The sequence below is a fragment of the Thalassophryne amazonica genome, chromosome 5 (assembly GCF_902500255.1).
Source record: "Thalassophryne amazonica chromosome 5, fThaAma1.1, whole genome shotgun sequence".
NCBI lineage: Eukaryota > Metazoa > Chordata > Actinopteri > Batrachoidiformes > Batrachoididae > Thalassophryne > Thalassophryne amazonica.
The window spans coordinates 132,878,761-132,906,142 of record NC_047107.1 but is presented as its reverse complement, the minus strand read 5'-3'; the positions used below and the strand labels follow the sequence as shown (position 1 = coordinate 132,906,142).

Here is a 27,382-nt window from a genome sequence, read left to right as displayed (position 1 = left end):
TAGACACATTGTGTCTTCGGTCCTGTTGTGTTTTTGGTTCTGTTGTGCATTTGGTCCCGTTGTGTATTCGGTCACGTTGTGTATTCAGTGATGTTATGTATTTGGTCCCGTTGTGTATTCGGTTACGTTGTGTATTCAGTGATGTTATGTATTTGGCCCTGTTGTGTATTCGGTCATGTTGTGTCTTCGGTCCCTTTGTGTATTCGGTCCTGTTGTGTATTCAGTGATGTTGTGTATTCCGTAATGTTGTGTATTCTGTGATGTTGTGTATTCCGTAATGTTGTGTATTCTGTCACATTGTGTATTCAGTGACATGTATTCAGTCACGTTGTGCATTCAGTCATGTTGTGTGACGTTGTGTATTCAGTCACATTATGTTTTCAGTGTTTTGTGTATTCAGTCACATTATGTTTTCAGTGTTTTGTGTATTCAGTCCCATTGTGTATTCAGTCACATTATGTATTCAGTGTGTTGTGTATTCAGTCCCGTTGTGTATTTGGTCCCACTGAGTATTCGGTCATGTTGTGTATTCAGTCCCATTGTGTATTCAGTGCCATTGAGTATTCGGTCATGTCATGTGTATTCAGTGATGTTGTGTATTTAGTCACACTGTGTATTTGATCCCATTGTATACTCAACCCCATTGAGGATTTGGCTCTGTTGTGTATTTGGCTTTGTTGTGTATTCGGTCCTGTTGTGTATTCAGTCACATTGTCTATTCAGTGATGTTGTGTATGTAGTCACATTGTGTATTCGATCCCATTGTATATTCGACCCCGTTGAGTATTTGGCCCTGTTGTGTATTCGGTCCTGTTGTGTATTTGGCTCCGTTGTGTATTCAGTGATGTTGTGTATTCAGTCCTGTTGTATATTCGGTCTTGTTGTGTATTTGTCTTTGTTGTGTATTTGGTCCTGTTGTGTATTTGGCTCCGTTGTGTATTCAGTGATGTTGTGTATTCAGTCCCGTTGTGTATTCAGTCCTGTTGTGTATCAGGTCACATTGTGTGTTTGATCCCATTGTATATTCAACCCCGTTGAGTATTTGGCCCTGTTGTGTATTTGGCTTTGTTGTGTATTTGGTTCTGTTGTGTATTTGACTTTGTTGTGTATTCAGTCCTGTTGTGTATTTGGCTCCGTTGTGTATTCAGTGATGTTGTGTATTCGGTCCTGTTGTGTATTCAGTCACATTGTCTATTCAGTGATGTTGTGTATTTAGTCACACTGTGTATTCGATCTCATTGTATATTCAACCCTGTTGAGTATTTGGCCCTGTTGTGTATTCAGTCCTGTTGTTTATTTGGTCCTGTTGTGTATTTGGCTTTGTTGTGTATTCGGTCCTGTTGTGTATTTGGCTCTGTTGTGTATTCAGTGATGTTGTATATTCGGTCCTGTTGTGTATTTGGTCCCGTTGTGTATTTAGTGATGTTGTGTATTCAGTCCCGTTGTGTATTCAGTCCTGTTGTGTATCAGGTCACATTGTGTGTTTGATCCCATTGTATATTCAACCCCGTTGAGTATTTGGCCCTGTTGTGTATTTGGCTTTGTTGTGTATTTGGTCCTGTTGTGTATTTGGTCCTGTTGTGTGTTCGGTCCTGTTGTGCATTTGGCTCCATTGTGTATTCAGTGATGTTGTGTATTCAGTCCCGTTGTGTATTCAGTCCTGTTGTGTATTTAGTCACATTGTGTGTTTGATCCCATTGTATATTCGACCCCGTTGAGTATTTGGCCCTGTTGTTTATTTGGCTTTGTTGTGTATTTGGCTTTGTTGTGTATCCGGTCCTGTTGTGTATTTGGCTCTGTTGTGTATTTGGTCCTGTTGTGTATTTGGCTCTGTTGTGTATTTGGTCCTATTGTGTATTTGGCTCTGTTGTGTATTTGGTCCTGTTGTGTATTTGGCTCCGTTGCGTATTCGGTCCTGTTGTGTATTTGGCTCCGTTGCGTATTCGGTCCTGTTGTGTATTTGGCTCCGTTGCGTATTCGGTCCTGTTGTGTATTTGGCTCCGTTGTGTATTTGGTCCTGTTGTGTATTTGGCTTTGTTGTGTATTCGGTCCTGTTGTGTATTTGGCTTTGTTGTGTATTCGGTCCTGTTGTGTATTTGGCTCCGTTGTGTATTCACATTGGGCCTCATGTATCAAAGTTGCGCACTTGTGGCGTAAATTTACGGTGTAAATTTGAAGTACACCAAAGTTGCCGTGACATGTATCAAGCAGTGCGTACCTGCCCATTTCCGGCGTACGCCTGACGTGACCTTGATAAATATGGCGGGTGAAACCAACACGCCCATAAATATTCAGACTCCGCTTCAGACACACCCTCATTTTACGACATGGAAGCCAGGAAGACGGCAAAGAAAAAGAACTCCACCAATCACGACGCGTGCCAATAGAGCATCAAAAGCGGCCGTCGTATTAATTGTTTTATAGTATAATCAAAAAAGTGTTACAGTGGTCCCTCGTTTATCGCGGGAGTTACGTTCTAAAAATAGCCTGCAATAAGCGAAGTCTGCGAAGTAGTCAGTGTTATTTTTTATAATTATTATAGACGTTTTAATCCTGTAAAACCCCTCAGTACACACTTTATACACTTTTCTCAATCAGGCATGAACATTTTCTCACTTTTCTCTCGTGTGTAAACACTCCTCTTAGTAGGAAAATAAGACCAAACTGTTTTCAGGCCCAAACATTTGTTTGAGAAATAAAAATAGAACGTTTTCCTACAAATAATTATGATGGCTTTTAGAACTAACAAATTTAATTTTAATGATCAACCTACGAGGTTGGACACATAAGAAATTATTAATAGTGACTGACCAGTATTTCACAGATCGCGCCTCTTCGTCCTGACGCCGCGCCTTTTTCCACTGAGTCAAACCTCGCTGCAAGTGTCTGTTTCCAAGTGAAGAACACAGTTATGAGTAGTTGTTGGCGCTCTTTTTTCTTCTTGGTGAGAAGATTATTATAAACAGACACGCAGAACACAATGCACTGTAAAAAAAGCATGCAAAATTGGACTAAAGAACTCTGCAAACTGCGAGGCCGTGAAAGGTGAACGGCGTTATAGCGAGGGACCACTGTATTCTCTTTTCACGTCAATAATTCTTGACATGTGGATATTTGCTCGCTCAATTAATAAGACACGCCTAATCTGTCAGATTTCTTTATTTTTAAAATGTATTTCTGTATTTATTTTATTGTAACAAACGAATGGAGACGACAAAACCTGGTTGCTGCACGGGCGAATTAAGGGAATGACGAAACTACAGTTGTTATTATCAATTTCATTGTCTAAAACGATCACACCACATGAAATTAAGCTCAGCGCTGCTCTGGCTCCAGGCTCGAAGTCTGAAGAAAAAGGCGAGCAGCGCTTTCCTTCCTGTCAGCGCTGTAGCCACGGATCGTGCTCCATTGATTGTATTGTATTGATTATTATGTAGTATAATCAGGAAAGTGTTATTTATGTAACATTGTATGTACATTGATTTGTATAATGGCACTGTTTATCATGTTGATCATCTTCATTTTTATGTGGATTCCAGCGCTGGTTCATTTTGGTGTATAATTTACGCCACCTCTCGACCTGGTGTATATTTTCAGCGCAGCGTACGCCAACGACCACATTGATAAATGCCAAGTAGCGCAGCCGTTTTGGCGTACACCCCATATACGCTCAAATATCGCCGTACGCAATGTTGATACTTGAGGCCCATTGTCTATTCAGTGATGTTGTCTATTCAGTGATGTTGTCTATTCAGTGATGTTGTGTATTTAGCCACACTGTGTATTCGATCCCATTGTGTATTCGACCCTGTTGTGTATTTGGTCCTGTTGTATATTCGGTCCTGTTGTGCTTTTGGCTCCGTTGTGTATTCAGTCACATTGTCTATTCAGTGATGTTGTGTATTTAGTCACACTGTGTATTCAGTCCCATTGTATATTCAACCCTGTTGAGTATTTGGCCCTGTTGTGTATTTGGCTCCGTTGAGTATTCGGTGATGTTGTGTATTCAGTCACATTGTCTATTCAGTGATGTTGTGTATTTAGTCACACTGTGTATTCGATCCCATTGTATATTGAACCCTGTTGAGTATTTGGCTCCGTTGTGTATTTGGTCCTGTTGTGTATTTGGCTTTGTTGTGTATTCAGTGATGTTGTGTATTTGGCTCTGTTGTGTATTCAGTGATGTTGTGTATTTGGCTTTGTTGTGAATTTGGTCCTGTTGTGTATTTGGTCCTGTTGTGTATTTGGTCCTGTTGTTCTTGAGAGCCAACCACCAGGCCTCTACTGGTGGTTGGCTCTCACTGCGGTATTGTATCACTTCCTGTTCCGGAGCACAGCAGTGTTTTTCTGTATCTGTTAGCTGTTTAATCTGCGCAGTTAGATTGATCTAGTTATCTAGATTACGATTTGTTTCCCAGTGTAATCTTTACGTGCCTTAACTAAAGCACTCCTTCTGCTGAATCACCTCTAAATTATTTACACATTATTCACTTTGTGTGTTTTTAGGAATCCGCTAGCTTAGCGCAGCTACTAGCTCTTAGCTGGTTTAGCATGGCGGCTTCTCCTGTCTCTCCTGCACTTTTCTGCTCTGGGTGTGAAATGTTTAGTTATTCCTCGGCCTCCTTTAGCAGTAATGGTACTTGTAATAAGTGTAGCTTATTCGTAGCTTTGGAGGCCAGGCTGGGCGAATTGGAGACTCGGCTCCGCACCGTGGAAAATTCTACAGCTAGCCAGGCCCCTGTAGTCGGTGCGGACGAAGGTAGCTTAGCCGCCATTAGTTTCCCTCTGGCAGATCCCGAGCAGCCGGGAAAGCAGGCCAACTGGGTGACTGTGAGGAGGAAGCGTAGTTCTAAACAGAAGCCCCGTGTACACCGCCAACCCGTTCACATTTCTAACCATTTTTCCCCACTCGATGACACACCCGCCGAGGATCAAACTCTGGTTATTGGCGACTCTGTTTTGAGAAATGTGAAGTTAGCGACACCAGCAACCATAGTCAATTGTCTTCCGGGGGCCAGAGCAGGCGACATTGAAGGAAATTTGAAACTGCTGGCTAAGGCTAAGCGTAAATTTGGTAAGATTGTAATTCACGTCGGCAGTAATGACACCCGGTTATGCCAATCGGAAGTCACTAAAATTAACATTGAATCGGTGTGTAACTTTGCAAAAACAATGTCGGACTCTGTAGTTTTCTCTGGGCCCCTCCCCAATCGGACCGGGAGTGACATGTTTAGCCGCATGTTCTCCTTGAATTGCTGGCTGTCTGAGTGGTGTCCAAAAAATGAGGTGGGCTTCATAGATAATTGGCAAAGCTTCTGGGGAAAACCTGGTCTTGTTAGGAGAGACGGCATCCATCCCACTTTGGATGGAGCAGCTCTCATTTCTAGAAATCTGGCCAATTTTCTTAAATCCTCCAAACCGTGACTATCCAGGGTTGGGACCAGGAAGCAGAGTTGTAGTCTTACACACCTCTCTGCAGCTTCTCTCCCCCTGCCATCCCCTCATTACCCCATCCCCGTAGAGACGGTGCCTGCTCCCAGACTACCAATAACCAGCAAAAATCTATTTAAGCATAAAAATTCAAAAAGAAAAAATAATATAGCACCTTCAATTGCACCACAGACTAAAACAGTTAAATGTGGTCTATTAAACATTAGGTCTCTCTCTTCTAAGTCCCTGTTGGTAAATGATATAATAATTGATCAACATATTGATTTATTCTGCCTTACAGAAACCTGGTTACAGCAGGATGAATATGTTAGTTTAAATGAGTCAACACCCCCAAGTCACACTAACTGTCAGAATGCTCGTAGCACGGGCCGAGGCGGAGGATTAGCAGCAATCTTCCATTCCAGCTTATTAATTAATCAAAAACGCAGACAGAGCTTTAATTCATTTGAAAGCTTGACTCTTAGTCTTGTCCATCCAAATTGGAAGTCCCAAAAACCAGTTTTATTTGTTGTTATCTATCGTACACCTGGTCGTTACTGTGAGTTTCTCTGTGAATTTTTAGACCTTTTGTCTGACTTAGTGCTTAGCTCAGATAAGATAATTATAGTGGGCGATTTTAACATCCACACAGATGCTGAGAATGACAGCCTCAACACTGCATTTAATCTATTATTAGACTCAATTGGCTTTGCTCAAAATGTAAATGAGTCCACCCACCACTTTAATCATATCTTAGATCTTGTTCTGACTTATGGTATGGAAATTGAAGACTTAACAGTATTCCCTGAAAACTCCCTTCTGTCTGATCATTTCTTAATAACATTTACATTTACTCTGATGGACTACCCAGCAGTGGGGAATAAGTTTCATTAAAGTAGAAGTCTTTCAGAAAGCGCTGTAACTAGGTTTAAGGATATGATTCCTTCTTTATGTTCTCTAATGCCATATACCAACACAGTGCAAAGTAGCTACCTAAACTCTGTAAGTGAGATGGAGTATCTCGTCAATAGTTTTACATCCTCATTGAAGACAACTTTGGATGCTGTAGCTCCTCTGAAAAAGAGAGCTTTAAATCAGAAGTGCCTGACTCCGTGGTATAACTCACAAACTCGCAGCTTAAAGCAGATAACCCGTAAGTTGGAGAGGAAATGGCGTCTCACTAATTTAGAAGATCTTCACTTAGCCTGGAAAAAAGAGTCTGTTGCTCTATAAAAAAGCCCTCCGTAAAGCTAGGACATCTTACTACTCATCACTAATTGAAGAAAATAAGAACAACCCCAGGTTTCTTTTCAGCACTGTAGCCAGGCTGACAAAGAGTCAGAGCTCTATTGAGCCGAGTATTTCTTTAACTTTAACTAGTAATGACTTCATGACTTTCTTTACTAATAAAATTTTAACTATTAGAGAAAAAATTACTCATAACCATCCCAAAGACGTATCGTTATCTTTGGCTGCTTTCAGTGATGCCGGTATTTGGTTAGACTCTTTCTCTCCGATTGTTCTGTCTGAGTTATTTTCATTAGTTACTTCATCCAAACCATCAACATGTCTATTAGACCCCATTCCTACCAGGCTTCTCAAGGAAGCCCTACCATTATTTAATGCTTCAATCTTAAATATGATCAATCTATCTTTGTTAGTTGGCTATGTACCACAGGCTTTTAAGGTGGCAGTAATTAAACCATTACTTAAAAAGCCATCACTTGACCCAGCTATCTTAGCTAATTATAGGCCAATCTCCAACCTTCCTTTTCTCTCAAAAATTCTTGAAAGGGTAGTTGTAAAACAGCTAACTGATCATCTGCAGAGGAATGGTCTATTTGAAGAGTTTCAGTCAGGTTTTAGAATTCATCATAGTACAGAAACAGCATTAGTGAAGGTTACAAATGATCTTCTTATGGCCTCAGACAGTGGACTCATCTCTGTGCTTGTTCTGTTAGACCTCAGTGCTGCTTTTGATACTGTTGACCATAAAATTTTATTACAGAGATTAGAGCATGCCATAGGTATTAAAGGCACTGCGCTGCGGTGGTTTGAATCATATTTATCTAATAGATTACAATTTGTTCATGTAAATGGGGAATCTTCTTCACAGACTAAAGTTAATTATGGAGTTCCACAAGGCTCTGTGCTAGGACCAATTTTATTCACTTTATACATGCTTCCCTTAGGCAGTATTATTAGACGGCATTGCTTAAATTTTCATTGTTACACAGATGATACCCAGCTTTATCTATCCATGAAGCCAGAGGACACACACCAATTAGCTAAACTGCAGGATTGTCTTACAGACATAAGGACATGGATGACCTCTAATTTCCTGCTTTTAAACTCAGATAAAACTGAAGTTATTGTACTTGGCCCCACAAATCTTAGAAACATGGTGTCTAACCAGATCCTTATTCTGGATGGCATTACCCTGACCTCTAGTAATACTGTGAGAAATCTTGGAGTCATTTTTGATCAGGATATGTCATTCAAAGCGCATATTAAACAAATATGTAGGACTGCTTTTTTGCATTTGCGCAATATCTCTAAAATTAGAAAGGTCTTGTCTCAGAGTGATGCTGAAAAACTAATTCATGCATTTATTTCCTCTAGGCTGGACTATTGTAATTCATTATTATCAGGTTGTCCTAAAAGTTCCCTGAAAAGCCTTCAGTTAATTCAAAATGCTGCAGCTAGAGTACTGACGGGGACTAGAAGGAGAGAGCATATCTCATCAATATTGGCCTCTCTTCATTGGCTTCCTGTTAATTCTAGAATAGAATTTAAAATTCTTCTTCTTACTTATAAGGTTTTGAATAATCAGGTCCCATCTTATCTTAGGGACCTCATAGTACCATATCACCCCAATAGAGCGCTTCGCTCTCAGACTGCAGGCTTACTTGTAGTTCCTAGGGTTTGTAAGAGTAGAATGGGAGGCAGAGCCTTCAGCTTTCAGGCTCCTCTCCTGTGGAACCAGCTCCCAATTCAGATCAGGGAGACAGACACCCTCTCTACTTTTAAGATTAGGCTTAAAACTTTCCTTTTTGCTAAAGCTTATAGTTAGGGCTGGATCAGGTGACCCTGAACCATCCCTTAGTTATGCTGCTATAGACCTTAGACTGCTGGGGGGTTCCCATGATGCACTGAGTGTTTCTTTCTCTTTTTGCTCTGTATGCACCACTCTGCATTTAATCATTAGTGATTGATCTCTGCTCCCCTCCACAGCATGTCTTTTTCCTGGTTCTCTCCCTCAGCCCCAACCAGTCCCAGCAGAAGACTGCCCCTCCCTGAGCCTGGTTCTGCTGGAGGTTTCTTCCTGTTAAAAGGGAGTTTTTCCTTCCCACTGTCGCCAAGTGCTTGCTCACAGGGGGTCGTTCTGACCGTTGGGGTTTTTCTGTAATTGTTGTATGGCCTTGCCTTACAATATAAAGCACCTTGGGGCAACTGTTTGTTGTGATTTGGCGCTATATAAATAAAATTGATTGAATTGATTGATTGAAGTTGTTACTGAAAACAGGTCTTCACTGAATACAATTAGTCACTGAACACAAGCAGTCACTGAATACAAGCAGCAGCTGAATACAAGTTCTCACTGAAAACATGTCTTAACTCAGTACAAGTAGTTACTGAATATAAGCCATCACTGAACTCAAGGTGTCACCGAACACAAGTCATTACTGAATACAAGTCGTCACTGAACATAGTTTGCCACTGAACTCAACTTGTCACTGAACACAAGCAGTCACTGAATACAAGTCGTCACTGGATACAAGTCATCACTCAGTACAAGTAGTCAATGAATACAAGTCGTCACTGAATATACGACGTCACTGAACACAAGTAATCACTGAACACAAGTTCTCATTGAACACAAGTTGTCACTGAACACACATAATCACTGAATACAAGTCATTACTGAATACAAAGTAATCACTGAATACAAGTTGTCATTGAATACAAATTATGACAATAGAAGTCATTACTGAATACAAATCGTCGCTGAAAACACATCTTCACTGAATAGAGGGTGTCAATGAACACAAATCTTCACTGATACAAGTTGTCACTTAATACAAGTCATCACTGAATACAAGCAGTGGCTGAATACAAGTTGTCACTGAAAATGTCTTCACTCGGTACAAGCAGTCACTGAATACAAGTCATCAGTGACGTCGTGGCTGAAGTTGTCACTGAATACAAGTAGTGACTGAATACAAGTAGTGACTGAATACAAGTTGTCACTGAAAACACATCTTCACTCAATACAAGTCGATAAAGAACACAAGCAGTCACTGAATACAAGGACTCACTGAACACAAGTCATCACTGAATACAAGTAGTGACTGAATACAAGTCGTAACCGAATACAAGTCGTCACTGAATATAAGTCGTCACTGAATACAAGTAGTCACCGACCACAAGTAATCACTGAATAAAAGTTGTCACTGAATACAAATTATGACTGAATACAAGTCGTCACTGATCACAAGTCATCAGTGATCACAAGTCGTCACTGAAAACAGGTCATCACTGAATACAAGGCATCACTGAATACAAGCTGTCACTGAACACAAGCAGTCACTGAATACAAGTCACAACTGAATACAAGTCGTCACTGAACACAAGCAGTCACTGAATACAAGTCGCAACTGAATACAAGTCGTCACTGAACACAAGTAGTCACTGAATACAAGTAGCAGCTGAATACAAGTTGTCACTGAAAACATGTCTTAACTCAGTACAAGTAGTCACTGAATATAAGATGTCACTGAATACAAGAAATCGCTGAACACAATTTGTCACTGAACACAAGTAATCACTGAATACAAGAAATCATTGAATAGAAGTAGTCCCTGAATACAAGTAATGACTGAAAATAAGACCTCAATGAATACAAGTCGTCACTGAAAACACATCTTCACTGAATACAAGGTGTTACTAAACACAAGTTGTCACTGAACACAATTAGTGGCTGAATACAAGTCATGGCTGACAATAAATGACTAAATACAAGTTGTAACTGAATAAAACATTGGCTGAAAACAAGTCATCACTGAACACAAGCAGTCACTGAATACAAGTCGTCACTGGATACAAGTCATCACTCAGTACAAGTAGTCAATGAATACAAGTCGTCACTGAATATACGACGTCACTGAATACAAGGCGTCACTGAACACAAGTAATCACTGAACACAAGTTGTCACTGAACACAAATAATCACTGAACACAAATAATCACTGAACACAAGTTCTCATTGAACACAAGTTGTCACTGAACACACGTAATCACTGAATACAAGTCATTACTGAATACAAAGTAATCACTGAATACAAGTTGTCATTGAATACAAATTATGACAATAGAAGTCATTACTGAATACAAATCGTCGCTGAAAACACATCTTCACTGAATAGAGGGTGTCAATGAACATAAATCGTCACTGAATACAAGTTGTCACTTAATACAAGTCATCACTGAATACAAGTAGTGACTGAATACAATTCCTCAATGACTACAATTAGTCACTGAATACGTCGTCACTGAATACAAGTAGTGGCTGAATACAAGTTGTCACTGAAAATGTCTTCACTCGGTACAAGCAGTCACTGAATACAAGTCATCAGTGACGTCATGGCTGAAGTTGTCACTGAATACAAGTAGTGACTGAATACAAGTAGTGACTGAATACAAGTAGTGACTGAATACAAGTTGTCACTGAAAACACATCTTCACTCAATACAAGTCGATAAAGAACACAAGCAGTCACTGAATACAAGTCATCAGTGACGTCGTGGCTGAAGTTGTCACTGAATACAAGTCGTAACCGAATACAAGTCGTCACTGAATATAAGTCGTCACTGAATACAAGTAGTCACCAACCACAAGTAATCACTGAATAAAAGTTGTCACTGAATACAAATTATGACTGAATACAAGTCGTCACTGATCACAAGTCATCAGTGATCACAAGTCGTCACTGAAAACAGGTCGTCACTGAATACAAGGCATCACTGAACACAAGTTGTCACTGAATACAAGTAGTCACTGAATACAAGCTGTCACTGAACACAAGCAGTCACTGAATACAAGTTGCAACTGAATACAAGTCGTCACTGAACACAAGCAGTCACTGAATACAAGTCGCAACTGAATACAAGTCGTCACTGAACACAAGTAGTCACTGAATACAAGAAATCATTGAACACAAGTCCTCACCGAATACAAGTCGTCACTGAATACAAGTCATCGCTGAATACAAGTCATCACTGAATAGAAGTAGTCACTGAATACAAGTAATGACTGAAAACAAGACCTCATTGAATACACGTTGTTACTGAATACAAGTAATCACTGAATACAAGTTGTCATTGAATACAAATTATGACTGAATACAAGTACTCAATGAATACAAGTTGTCACTGAAAACACATCTTCACTGAATAAAAGGTGTCAATGAAAACATGTCTTCAATGAATACAAGGTGTCACGAAACACAAGTCGTCACTGAACACAATTAGTGGCTGAATACAAGTCATGGCCGACAACAAATTATAACTAAATACAAGTTGTAACTGAATAAAACATTGGCTGAATACAAGTTGTCACTGAACACAAGCAGTCACTGAATACAAGTCATCACTCAGTACAAGTAGTCACTGAATACAAGTCAATCAATCAATCAACTTTTTTTTATATAGCGCCAAATCACAACAAACAGTTGCCCCAAGGCGCTTTATATTGTAAGGCAAGGCCATACAACAATCATGAAAAACCCCAACGGTCAAAACGACCCCCTGTGAGCAAGCACTTGGCAACAGTGGGAAGGAAAAACTCCCTCTTAACAGGAAGAAACCTCCAGCAGAACCAGGCTCAGGGAGGGGCAGTCTTCTGCTGAGACTGGTTGGGGCTGAGGGAAAGAACCAGGAAAAAGACATGCTGTGGAGGGGGGCAGAGATCGATCACTAATGATTAAATGCGGAGTGATGCATACAGAGCAAAAAGAGAAAGAAACAGTGCATCATGGGAACCCCCCCACACTCTACGTCTAAAGCAGCATAACCAAGGGACAGTCCAGGGTCACCCGATCCAGCCCTAACTATAAGCCTTAGCGAAAAGGAAAGTTTTAAGCCTAATCTTAAAAGTAGAGAGGGTATCTGTCTCCCTGATCCGAATTGGGAGCTGGTTCCACAGGAGAGGAGCCTGAAAGCTGAAGGCTCTGCCTCCCATTCTACTCTTACAAACCCTAGGAACTACAAGTAAGCCTGCAGTCTGAGAGCGAAGCGCTCTATTAGGGTGATATGGTACTACGAGGTCCCTGAGATAAGATGGGACCTGATTATTCAAAACCTTATAAGTAAGAAGAAGAATTTTAAATTCTATTCTAGAATTAACAGGAAGCCAATGAAGAGAGGCCAACACGGGTGAGATATGCTCTCTCCTGCTAGTCCCCGTCAGTACTCTAGCTGCAGCATTTTGAATTAACTGAAGGCTTTTTAGGGAACTTTTAGGACAACCTGATAATAAAGAATTACAATAGTCCAGCCTAGAGGAAATAAATGCATGAATTAGTTTTTCAGCATCACTCTGAGACAAGACCTTTCTGATTTTAGAGATATTGCGTAAATGCAAAAAGGCAGTCCTACATATTTGTTTAATATGCGCTTTGAATGACATATCCTGATCAAAAATGACTCCAAGATTTCTCACAGTATTACTAGAGGTCAGGGAAATGCCATCCAGAGTAAAGATCTGGTTAGACACCATGCTTCTAAGATTTGTGGGGCCAAGTACAATAACTTCAGTTTTATCTGAGTTTAAAAGCAGGAAATTAGAGGTCATCCATGTCTTTATGTCTGTAAGACAATCCTGCAGTTTAGCTAATTGGTGTGTGTCCTCTGGCTTCATGGATAGATAAAGCTGGGTATCATCTGCGTAACAATGAAAATTTAAGCAATACCGTCTAATAATACTGCCTAAGGGAAGCATGTATAAAGGGAATAAAATTGGTCCTAGCACAGAACCTTGTGGAACTCCATAATTAACTTTAGTCTGTGAAGAAGATTCCCCATTTACATGAACAAACTGTAATCTATTAGACAAATATGATTCAAACCACCGCAGCGCAGTGCCTTTAATACCTAAGTCGTCACTGAATATACGACATCACTGAATACAAGACGTCACTGAACACAAGTAATCACTGAACACAAGTTGTCATTGAATACAAATTATGACAATACAAGTCATCACTGAATACAAATCGTCGCTGAAAACACATCCTCACTGAATAGAGGGCGTCACTTAATACAAGTCATCACTGAATACAAGTAATGACTGAATACAAGTCCTCAATGAATACAAGAAGTCACTGAATACAAGTCGTCTGTGAATACAAGTTGCTACTGAAAACAGGTCTTCACTGAATACAAGGCATCACTGAACACAAGGTGTCACTGAATACAATTAGTCACTGAATACGTCTGAATACAAGTAGTGGCTGAATACAAGCTGTCACTGAAAATGTCTTCACTCGGTACAATTAGTCACTGAATACAAGGCGTCACTGAACACAAATAGTGGCTGAATACAAGTCCTGGCTGACAACAAATTATGAGTAAATACAAGTTATCACTGAATACAAACATTGGCTGAATGCCAATAGTCACTGAATACAAGTCGTCACTGAACACAAGCAGTCACTAAATACAAGTCGTCACTGAATACAAGTCGTGACTGAATACAAGTTGTCACTGAAAACACATCTTCACTCAATACAAGTCGATAAAGAACACAAGCAGTCACTGAATACAAGGGTTCACTGAACACAAGTCATCACTGAATACAAGTAGTGACTGAATACAAGTCGTAACCGAATACAAGTCGTCACTGAATATAAGTCGTCACTGAATACAAGTAGTCACCAACCACAAGTAATCACTGAATAAAAGTTGTCAATGAATACAAATTATGACTAAATACAAGACGTCGCTGAACACAAGTAGTCACTGAATAAGTCGTCACTGAATACTAGTAGTCACTGAACACAAGTTGTCACTGAATATAAGACGTCACTGAATACAAGTTGTCACTGACCACAAGTAATCACTGAATAAAAGTTGTCACTGAATACAAATTCTGACTGAATACAAGTCATCACTGATCACAAGCCGTCACCGAAAACAGGTAGTCACTGAACACAAGCAGCCACTGAATATAAGGCCTCACTGATCACAAGTCGTCACTGAAAACAGGTCCTCACTGAATAGAAGACATCACTGAACACAAGCAGCCACTGAATATAAGGCCTCACTGAACACAAGTTGTCACTGAAAACACGTCTTCACTGAATACAAGTCGTCACTGAAGACAAGTAATCACTGAATACAAGAAATCACTGAGTACAAGGTGTCACTGAACACAAGTTGTCACTGAATACAAGAAATCACTGAACACAACTCGTCACTGAATACAAGGCATCACTGAATACAAGGTGTCACTGAAGACAAGTAATCACTGAATACAAGTAATCACTGAATAAAAGTTGTCACTGAATAGAAATTATGACTGACTACAAGTCTTCACTGAACATAAGACATCACTGAATAGAAGTAGTCACTGACCACAAGTAATCATTGAATAAAAGTTGTCACTGAATACAAATTATGACTGAATACAAGTCGTCACTGAACACAAGTAGTCACTGAGTACGTCGTCGCTGAATACAAGTCGTCACTGAACACAAGTTGTCACTTAACAAAAGTAATCACTGAATACAAATTATGACTGAACACAAGTTGTCACTGAACAAAAGTAATCACTGAATACAAATTATGACTGAATACAAGTCGTCACTGAACACAAGTAGTCACTGAGTACGTCGTTGCTGAATACAAGTCGTCACTGAACACAAGTTGTCACTTAACAAAAGTAATCATTGAATACAAATTATGACTGAACACAAGTTGTCACTGAACACAAGTAATCACTGAATACAAATTATGACTGAATACAAGTCGTCATTGAACACAAGTAGTCACTGAGTACGTCGTCGCTGAATACAAGTCGTCACTGAACACAAGTTGTCACTTAACAAAAGTAATCACTGAATACAAATTATGACTGAATACAAGTCGTCACTGAAAACAAGTAGTCACTGAGTACGTCGTCACTGAATACAAGTCGTCACTGAACACAAGTTGTCACTTAACAAAAGTAATCATTGAATACAAATTATGACTGAACACAAGTTGTCACTGAACACAAGTAATCACTGAATACAAATTATGACTGAATACAAGTCGTCACTGAAAACAAGTTGTCACTTAACAAAAGTAATCATTGAATACAAATTATGACTGAACACAAGTAGTCACTGAACACAAGTAATCACTGAATACAAATTATGACTGAACACAAGTTGTCACTGAACACAAGTAATCACTGAATACAAATTATGACTGAACACAAGTAGTCACTGAACACAAGTAATCACTGAATACAAATTATGACTGAACACAAGTAGTCACTGAACACAAGTAATCACTGAATACAAATTATGACTGAACACAAGTTGTCACTGAACACAAGTAATCACTGAATACAAATTATGACTGAATACAAGTCGTCACTGAAAACAAGTAATCACTGAATACAAGTTGTCACTAAATACAAATTATAACTGAATACAAGTCATCACTGAACACAAGTCAGTGGTGCACACAGTTCCCCTAATAAGCCAGCTGCTAATTATCAAAGATAATGTTTTCATTATCGGATTAGCTTTTCTGATAACTTTGAAAACATCATCAGACTAATTATCTTCCAATAAGTTTTGGGCCGATAATTTTTAGACCGCTTTCGTAGTCTTGCAGATGTGGAAAACAAAACTGAATAGTTACAAACATCTATGAAATCTAAAATCAGTTAAGCACCTACTTGTTAAATGTTTTATAGTAGATCTGCAGTTATATCCTCCATAAACAGAGGAGAGCTGGTTCGAGAATAAACCGCTCTATCCTCTGCGGGCAAAGGAGAACTGGTCACAAAAAAGAAAAAAGGCTCATTTCTTTTTTTTTTGACAAATAGTACAAATGGCGAGAGACCTGAAGGGGCATGATCTGGAAGCACGGCCTCCCCGATCTGAACCCGAGTGGTGTTCAGTTGTTGGACTTCTATGCTAGCCATAGTTTGTCCATCATTAACACCATGTTCAAGCACACCGGTGTCCATAAGTGCACGTGGCACCAGGACACCCTGAGCCAGAGGTCGATGATCGACTTTGTAGTCGTATCATCTGACCTTCGGCCATGTGTCTCGGACACTCGGGTAAAGAGAGGGGCTGAGCTGTCGACCGATCACCACCTGGTGGTGAGTTGGATCCGCTGGGAGGGAAGGAAGCCGGTCAGACCTGGCAGGCCCAAACGTATCGTGAGGGTCTGCTGGGAACTATTGGCGGAACCCTCTGTCAGCGAGGTCTTCAACTCCCACCTCCGGGAGAGCTTCTCCCAGATCCCGGGGGAGGTTGGAGACATGGAGTCCGAGTGGACCATGTTCTCCACCTCCATTTTTGATATGGCTGCCTGTAGCTGTGGTCGCAAGGTCCCCGAACCCGGTGGTGGACGCCGGAAGTAAGGGATGCTGTCAAGCTGAAGAAGGAGTCCTACTTGTCTTTGTTGGTAGGTGGGACCCCGGAGGCAGCTGACAGGTACCGGCAGGCCAAGCGTGTTGCAGCCTGTGCGGTCTCAGAGGCAAAAACTCGGGTCTGGGAGGAGTTCAGAAAGGCCATGGAGGAGGATTATCGGTCGGCCTCGAAGAAATTCTGGCAAACCGCCCGACGCCTCAGGAGGCGGAAGCAGCTCTCCGCCAACACTGTCTATAGTGCGGGTGGGGAGCTGTTGACCCTGACTGGGGATGTTGTTGGGTGGTGGAAGGAATACTTCAAGGATCTCCTCAATCCCATCATCACATCATCCAAAGAAGAAGCAGAGACTGGGGACTCAGAGGTAGACTCGTCCATCACCCAGGCCGAAGTCACTGAGGTGGTCAGAAAGCTCCTTGGTGGCAAGGCTCCTGGGGTGGACAAAATCCGTCCTGAGTACCTTAAGTGTCTGGATGTTGTGGGACTGTCTTGGTTGATACATCTCTGCAACATCGCATGGCGGTCGGGGACAGTACCCCTGGATTGGCAGACTGGGGTGGTGGTCCCTCTGTTTAAGAAGGGGGACCGGAGGATGTGTTGCAACTACAGGGGGATCACACACCTCAGCCTCCCCGGTAAGGTCTATTTCAGGGTCCTGGAGAGGAGAATTCGAACAATAGTCGAACCTCGGATTCAGGAGGAGCAGTGTGGTTTTCGTCCTGGTCGCGGCACACTGGACCAGCTCTACACCCTCCATCGGGTGCTCAAGGGTTCATGGGAGTTCACCCAACCAGTCCACATGTGCTTTGTGGATCTGGAGAAGGCGTTTGACTGTGTCCCTTGAGGCGCCCTGTGGGGGTGCTCCGGGAGTACGGGGGCCGTGGTCGTTTGCTAAGGGCTATCCGGTCCCTGTACGACCACAGCAGGAGCTTGGTTCGAATTGCCGGTAGTAATACAAACCTGCTTCCAGCGCACGTTGGCCTCCGCCAGGGCTGCCCTTTGTCACCGGTTCTGTTCATTACCTTTATGGACAGAATTCCTAGGCACAGCCAGGGTGTAGAGGGGTTCCGGTTTAGGAACCACAGAATCTCATCTCTGCTGTTTGCGGATGATGTGGTCCTGTTGGCTTCGTCAAACGAGGACCTTCAACGTGCACTGGGGCAGTTTGCAGCTGAGTGTGAAGTGTCCGGGATGAAGATCAGCACCTCCAAATCCGAGGCCATGGTTCTCGACCTGAAAAAGGTGCCTTGCCCTCTTCAGGTCAGTGGGGTGTCCTTGCCTCAGGTGGAGGAGTTTAAGCATCTCGGGGTCTTGTTCATGAGTGAGGGACAGATGGAGAGTGAGATCGATAGATGGATCGGTGCAGCATCTGCAGTGAGGCAGTCGCTGTATCGGACCGTCGTGGTGAAGAGAGAGCTGAGTAGGGGGGCAAAGCTCTCGATTTACCGATCGATCTACGTTCCGACCCTCACCTATGGTCATGAGATTTGGCTTATGACCGAAAGAACAAGATCGCGAGTACAAGTGGCTGAGATGAGTTTCCTCCACAGAGTGGCTGGGCGCTCCCTTAGAGATAGGGTGAGTAGCTCTGCCACTCGAGAGGAGCTCAGAGTCGAGCCCCTGCTCCTCCACGTCGAAAAGAGCCAGTTGAGGTGGCTTGGGCATCTTTTCCGGATGCCCCCTGGATGCCTCACTGGACAGGTGTTCTGGGCACGTCCCATCGGGAGGAGGCGCTGGAGGGACTATGTCTCTCAGCTGGCTTGGGAACACCTCGGGGTTCCCCCTGGAGGAGCAGGGGGAGGTATGTGTGGATCGGGAGGTCTGGGCAGCTTTGCTTGAACTGCTGCCCCCGCGACCCAACCTAGGATAAGCGGAAGAAAATGGATGGGTGGATGGAAAATGGCATAGTTTACAAAAGCACATTTATCTGTAAACACCAACACACATCAATCAATCAATCAATTTTTTTATATAGCGCCAAATCACAACAAACAGTTGCCCCAAGGCGCTTTATATTGTAAGGCAAGGCCATACAATAATTATGTAAAACCCCAACGGTCAAAACGACCCCCTGTGAGCAAGCACTTGGCTACAGTGGGAAGGAAAAACTCCCTTTTAACAGGAAGAAACCTCCAGCAGAACCAGGCTCAGGGAGGGGCAGTCTTCTGCTGGGACTGGTTGGGGCTGAGGGAGAGAACCAGGAAAAAGACATGCTGTGGAGGGGAGCAGAGATCGATCACTAATGATTAAATGCAGAGTGGTGCATACAGAGCAAAAAGAGAAAGAAACAGTGCATCATGGGAACCCCCCAGCAGTCTACGTCTATAGCAGCATAACTAAGGGATGGTTCAGGGTCACCTGATCCAGCCCTAACTATAAGCTTTAGCAAAAAGGAAAGTTTTAAGCCTAATCTTAAAAGTAGAGAGGGTGTCTGTCTCCCTGATCTGAATTGGGAGCTGGTTCCACAGGAGAGGAGCCTGAAAGCTGAAGGCTCTGCCTCCCATTCTACTCTTACAAACCCTAGGAACTACAAGTAAGCCTGCAGTCTGAGAGCGAAGCGCTCTATTGGGGTGATATGGTACTACGAGGTCCCTAAGATAAGATGGGACCTGATTATTCAAAACCTTATAAGTAAGAAGAAGAATTTTAAATTCTATTCTAGAATTAACAGGAAGCCAATGAAGAGAGGCCAATATGGATGAGATATGCTCTCTCCTTCTAGTCCCCGTTAGTACTCTAGCTGCAGCATTTTGAATTAACTGAAGGCTTTTTAGGGAACTTTTAGGACAACCTGATAATAATGAATTACAATAGTCCAGCCTAGAGGAAATAAATGCATGAATTAGTTTTTCAGCATCACTCTGAGACAAGACCTTTCTGATTTTAGAGATATTGCGTAAATACAAAAAAGCAGTCCTACATATTTGTTTAATATGCGCTTTGAATGACATATCCTGATCAAAAATGACTCCAAGATTTCTCACAGTATTACTAGAGGTCAGGGTAATGCCATCCAGAGTAAGGATCTGGTTAGACACCATCTTTCTAAGATTTGTGGGGCCAAGTACAATAACTTCAGTTTTATCTGAGTTTAAAAGCAGGAAATTAGAGGTCATCCATGTCTTTATGTCTGTAAGACAATCCTGCAGTTTAGCTAATTGGTGTGTGTCCTCTGGCTTCATGGATAGATAAAGCTGGGTATCATCTGCGTAACAATGAAAATTTAAGCAATACCGTCTAATAATACTGCCTAAGGGAAGCATGTATAAAGTGAATAAAATTGGTCCTAGCACAGAACCTTGTGGAACTCCATAATTAACTTTAGTCTGTGAAGAAGATTCCCCATTTACATGAACAAATTGTAATCTATTAGACAAATATGATTCAAACCACCGCAGCGCAGTGCCTTTAATACCTATGGCATGCTCTAATCTCTGTAATAAAATTTTATGGTCAACAGTATCAAAAGCAGCACTGAGGTCTAACAGGACAAGCACAGAGATGAGTCCACTGTCCGAGGCCATAAGAAGATCATTTGTAACCTTCACTAATGCTGTTTCTGTACTATGATGAATTCTAAAACCTGACTGAAACTCTTCAAATAGACCATTCCTCTGCAGATGATCAGTTAGCTGTTTTACAACTACCCTTTCAAGAATTTTTGAGAGAAAAGGAAGGTTGGAGATTGGCCTATAATTAGCTAAGATAGCTGGGTCAAGTGATGGCTTTTTAAGTAATGGTTTAATTACTGCCACCTTAAAAGCCTGTGGTACATAGCCAACTAACAAAGATAGATTGATCATATTTAAGATCGAAGCATTAAATAATGGTAGGGCTTCCTTGAGCAGCCTGGTAGGAATGGGGTCTAATAAACATGTTGATGGTTTGGATGAAGTAACTAATGGAAATAACTCAGACAGAACAATTGGAGAGAAAGAGTCTAACCAAATACCGGCATCACTGAAAGCAGCCAAAGATAACGATACGTCTTTGGGATGGTTATGAGTAATTTTTTCTCTAATAGTTAAAATTTTGTTAGCAAAGAAAGTCATGAAGTCATTACTAGTTAAAGTTAATGGAATACTCAGCTCAATAGAGCTCTGACTCTTTGTCAGCCTGGCTACAGTGCTGAAAAGAAACCACATTAACGTGTTGATTTACATCGAATGAATGAGTCAACCAATCAGTGTTCGCAGAGGCACATTTTACCCAGAATCCTTTGCCATCTGTCTGTGTTTGTTACAAAACTTCAGAATTAGTGCATTATTCAACATTAAAAGATATATGTTATATTTTAACTTTGTACAAATGACAAAATTGACATTAATGGAGTTATTCTATCCGTATTCATTTTATTTATAAACCAAACCATAAGTCAGCACTGCTTTATTTTCCAAGACCTCCGTCTCATGGTGATGCTGTTACTGAGTAGAGAGTTGAGCTTTGCTGCTCTTCTCAACTGTTTCACTGCTAGAAGCCCTGTAGTAAACAGGAGCTTCCAGCAGGGAGCAGGACACACAAAGACAGAAATGCTGAGTGGTGTTGAAACTCAAAATCAGCTTGTTAGTAGTTGCAAGTGTACCGGAGACGATACTTCAATAAATTTTTAGGTGGTTTATCGGTTTAGCTTTATAAAAGATAACTTTTCAGTTAGCTGATTATCTGTTATCGAAGCTAACTTTTTGGTTAGCTGTGCCCACCACTGACACAAGTCGTCACTGAAAACACATCTTTACTGAATGCAAGTAGTCACTGAATACAAGTCGTCACTGAATACAAGTCATCACTAAATACAAGTCATCACTGAATACAAGTCGTCACTGAATACAAGTCGTCACTGAATACAAGTCATCACTAAATACAAGTAGTCACTGAATACAAGTCATCACTGAATACAAGTAGTCACTGAATACAAGTCATCACTAAATACAAGTAGTCACTGAATACAAGTCGTCACTAAATACAAGTCATCACTAAATACAAGTAGTCACTGAATACAAGTAGTCACTGAATACAAGTCGTCACTGAATACAAGTCATCACTAAATACAAGTCGTCACTGAATACAAGTCGTCACTGAATACAAGTCATCACTGAATACAAGTCGTCACTGAATACAAGTCGTCACTGAATACAAGTCGTCACTAAATACAAGTCATCACTGAATACAAGTCGTCACTGAATACAAGTTGTCAGTGAATACAATTCATCACTAAATACAAGTCATCACTGAATACAAGTCGTGACTGAATCCAAGTCCTCAATGAATTTGTGTGGATTGTTATTCAACTGTTTGTGTGCACTTGTGTGGTCACCTCAAAGCAGTAGTCCTGGCCCAGTAAGGAGGAGTGGACTGGTTTGATTATCACTGATTGGTCCATACTGAGTTCCAGTAAGGACACACAGCCAGTGCTTAGCAAGGACTCCTGACTGTTGCCAAACTGCTGCTGCATCACACACCTGAAACACACGGTGTTACCAAACAATTTATTAGACAAATTAGACAAGACATTGTATTATGAAATACTTTATTTATTTATTTATTTCATTTATATGTCACAAAATCACAACAAAGTTGCCTCAAGGCGCTTCACACAAGTATGGTCTGACCTTACCAACCCCCAGAGCAAGAACACAGGTGACACTCACTCACTCACTCACTCATCTTCAACTGCTTTGTCCAATCAAGGGTCACGGGGGCTGGAGCCTATCCCAGCAGTCACAGAGCGCAAGACGAGGTACACCCCGGACAAGATACCAGTCTGTTGCAGAGCACACAGGTGACAGTGGTAAGAAAAAACTTAATCTCAGGAAGAAATCTCCAGCAGACCAGACTCAAAGGAGTGACCCTCTGCATGGGCCATGATACAGACACAAATTACAGAACAATTCACAAAATGAATATTCAAGAAATGTTGTTGGTGCACAGGACAGTTTCCAGAAACAGACACCACACCCATCTCTGGATGGAGCCGCACCTCAAACAGAGAGAAAAAAAAACAGAATCAGGCAGGACAAGACAAGGAAAGACAAGAAATACATTATAATTTGTCAGCATTAAACAATAAGAAAAACAGAGAAATACTAAGGTGATCGCCGGCCACTAGCCCTAAACTTCACTAAAAGACCCAGAATTTAGGTAAAGTTGAGGCCGCAGCCCGCTCCGTTTACTAATAAAATGAATTAGAAGAGTAAAAAGCGTAGAACTATACTAATACAATAACATGCTTTTGGAGGGCGGTATGCATTTTCAGAGGCCCAACGTTCACGCCTGGTCGCCCAAAACTCGGGCGAATATCTGTCATTGCAGGCGACGGCATGGACGGAGGGACTCAGAAAATACATACCGCATGACAACAGCATGTTATTTGCATTATTATCACTTTTTACTGAGATACACAACACGTAACGTGTACATAAAAAGTTGTCTTACTTTAACTCTTGTTGTGTCGGCTGGCGCGCTGTTCTCCAAATTCGGCAGTGTGTCTTCATCAAGCTGGCTGCTTTGGCTGCTGTTCATGGTCGTACTGTCCATGAGAAAATCATCCAGAATATCCATATTGGGACCAACACACACTTCTCGCCTTTTTAGTTTTTTTTCCCCTCTGCGGACAGTTCTTGGGCTGCGCGCACTATGGCGTCATTTGTTTATGCACAGCGGGTGGGTATAACCAGGTAGCGTCAATGTAAATCTACGATACCTGCCTAGCAACGCCTCAGTAAAGTGATAATACTATACCAGTATGCTATTCATACGAAAGGGAAAATAAGTGCATCTTAAGTCTGGACTTGAAAGTCTCCACAGAATCTGACTGATTTATTGATGCAGGGAGATCATTCCACAGAACAGGGGCACGATAAGAAAATAAAATGATAAATAAATGCATTTATGTAGCACTTTTCCATCTGCATCAGACGCTCAAAGCTCTTCAAACATCAATGCCTCACATTCACCCCGATGTCAGGCTGCTGCCATGTAACGCCTGGTTCACACGACAGGATTTTAAAATTGTCTGTAGGTTTCCAAAACCTGAGAGACCACACACATAGATAAAAAAAATCATAGATCTGACAGGTCTGGTGGTACAGTGTGTGGTGTTCGGCTACACTGTAAGGACAACAACACCACACACAAACAGATTTCACACACCAACATTCCCAGGTCAGACAGAGAATCTCGCAAAATCTCTCGAGATTAAACATGACTTCAGAGTAAATGGATGGAGAGTTTGTGGACTATTTACAGCAGAGGAAAAAAAACGATACAAAAAGACAAAGAAAAGCCGTTCTTTAAAGGAGTGGAGACAGCGCGACCACAGGCCTTTCTGGTAAGTCAGAACAGCTGTTTTGATTTTATTTTCTGCACCTCACTTTCTGATTGGCTGCACGTCACATTCAGCAGGTTGTGTGTTCATTTGTGTTCAGAGGACACAACACACGCTGTGATATCGGGCCAAGACAATCCAACATGCTGACTATCCCTGATTTGCGATCGGAGCACCCTGAACACACCACACATGGCAGGAATTTCTGATACGATTATCTTTAGCGTCATCACAATTGTCGGGGCGTCCTTAAGATTATCGGAAGGAGAAGCTTGGGTCTGATATCAGTCTAATTATCTTGCCATGTGACCCAGGTTTAAGGTGCCCACTACACACCTAGGGGATTAAAGACCTTGCCCAAGGGCCCTTAAGGTGCGTTTACACATAAGCAAGACGCGTTACGAATGTCATTTTTCTGTCATTCCTGACACATTCCTGACATTCTTAATGTGACTTAACTCATCTGAATATGTTTCTTAATAGTGCGTGTTGGTGTGTGATATTCTTGATATTCGTGGAGCATGTTTTTGCCTGTCAAAAAATCTTCCACGAATGTCACACACCACCCTCATTTCGTCTCACGTCGTGGAGGTCGCAACTGAGCATATTGATCCGTTTTGATGAGTACTGATCCTTAATAGAACGTGACAAAGTTCGTAGTGGTTCCTGTGATGGTTCTTGGAGCCCAAACTGTCACGCGTTATTATGAAGTGACACGGAAACTGTCAAGTTTTGACATGACTTGTAACGTGGCGTCACATTTCACTGTGCGCCACAACGGATCAGTTTTCTGTCACGTGCGCACAATTAAACTCGGCTCCAAATGTCGGTCCACAGTTCCTGCTGAAGCTCCTCAGGACGCTCCTGCAGGTATTCCAACTGCTGTTGTAACCGATGAGCAGGAGAACGAGTCTGAGCAACCAGAGGAGCGAGAGGAGACTCACGTGCAGCCAGACATCTCTGCACCTCCTCCAGTCCGACGGAGGAAGAAGCAATTAAACCCTGCTGCACCGCATTCAGTTTGATTGCTGACACCAAGTCGGCTAAAAGTCTCATTTCAGTGCTCTTCAGCGCGCTCCTGCAGGTGTTCCACCTGCTGCATGCGCCTGATGTTTGGGAAAATGGGTGAGACAAGAGCCGCATGAAGCCACACATCTGGCTCTGTCCTTCTCCTCCTCTCTGCACCACTCCATGGCACAGAGCCCAACTACGCATGCAGTCACAAAGTTCTTCTGAAAAACTGGAGCGATCTGAATTCGGTTGGATGAATATGGGTGTGTGTGTGGAGACAATTCACCTCATTCACAACGTGACAGAACATAACGATGCACTGTTACACGCAATAACGCGCAACAACGCTGAACATTATTCTTGACCGTGCGTAATGGTTCCTGATAATTCTCCAGCAACACGTGCCATTAATTGTAATGCGTGGTAACAGGTTGCAGCAGTTCCTGAGGACACCTGAGGCCTCTGCCCCGAATCATCACATTCGTGATCAGCGGCCAAGAATGTGTACTTCATGGCATTCGTGACTTGTCGGCATTATGTGTAAACGCAGCATTAGCGATTTTGTGATCAGGCTGGGATTTGAACGGAGGATCCTCTGGTCTCAAGCCCAACACTTAACCACTAGACATCACCTCCCCTGAGAAGTTCTGTGACCTGCAGACTTCTTATTCACCCTAGGGACACAAAGTAGTCCTGCACCCTGAGAACACAGAACCCAGGCCAGTACGTAAGGTTTAATTAGGCCAGCTAGGTAGGGAGGTGCCAGTCCATGAACAAAATCTAATCTCACTGGGACAGGAAGCCAGTGAAGAGATGCCAAAATGGGTGTAATGTGGTCGAATCATCAATTTGATCAGCTAGCGCTTAGCTTAGGTTCATGTGTTATACATCATACGGATAAAGTGAGGAACCTTGGGGTAATTTTTGATCCTATGTTGTCTTTTGACCTCCACATTAGAGACATTACGAGGACTGCTTTCTTCCATTTGCGAAATATAGTGAAGATTCGTCCCATCCTGTCTATGGCTGATGCTGAGACTTTGATTCATGCATTTGTCTCTTCTAGATTGGACTATTGTAATGCTCTATTTTCTGGTTTAGCGCAGTCCAGGATTAGGGGTCTTCACCTGGCTAAAAATGCTGCAGCCAGACTTTTGACACAAAGCAGAAAATTCGACCACATTACGCCCATTTTGGCGTCCCTGCACTGGCTTCCAGCCGCTCCAAGATTGGATTTTAAGGTACTGTTATTCGTTTTTAAGATTGTTCATGGACTTGCACCTCCCTATCTGGCTGACCTGGTAAGGCCCTATGTACCAGCTCGGGCCCTGCGTTCTCAGGGTGCAGGACTTTTATGTGTTCCCAATCAATCAATCAATCAATTTTTTTTATATAGCGCCAAATCACAACAAACAGTTGCCCCAAGGCGCTTTATATTGTAAGGCAAGGCCATACAATAATTATGTAAAACCCCAACGGTCAAAACGACCCCCTGTGAGCAAGCACTTGGCTACAGTGGGAAGGAAAAACTCCCTTTTAACAGGAAGAAACCTCCAGCAGAACCAGGCTCAGGGAGGGGCAGTCTTCTGCTGGGACTGGTTGGGGCTGAGGGAGAGAACCAGGAAAAAGACATGCTGTGGAGGGGAGCAGAGATCGATCACTAATGATTAAATGCAGAGTGGTGCATACAGAGCAAAAGGAGAAAGAAACAGTGCATCATGGGAACCCTCCCAGGGTGAATAAAAAGTCTGCCGGTCACAGAACTTTCTTCTACCGTGCCCCAGCTCTGTGGAACGATCTCCCGGGCACACATAGGGCAGTTTTCTTTGTTTTATCATTAGTGTTATGATGCATTTTTATTCTTGTATTCTTTTATGGTTTTGTGTTTTTGTTGTGTTTTAAAATTTTTAATTCAGTTTTTGTGTTTTTATTATGTTGTGTTCCACATGGTTCCATGATGTTGTGGA

The 27,382-nt window shown here is 42.0% G+C and overlaps 1 protein-coding gene across 1 annotated transcript in view; it reads right to left on the bottom strand.

Annotated features, from left to right (window-relative positions):
• Positions 1-27,382, bottom strand: part of dab2ipa (DAB2 interacting protein a) — a 161,616-nt gene that overhangs the window by 127,218 nt on the left and 7,016 nt on the right. Inside the window, exon 2 of the mRNA XM_034169633.1 lies at positions 22,395-22,539. Coding sequence (XP_034025524.1) covers positions 22,395-22,532 — 138 coding nt within the window. The 5' untranslated portion in view covers positions 22,533-22,539. The remainder of the gene's footprint in view (positions 1-22,394; positions 22,540-27,382) is intronic.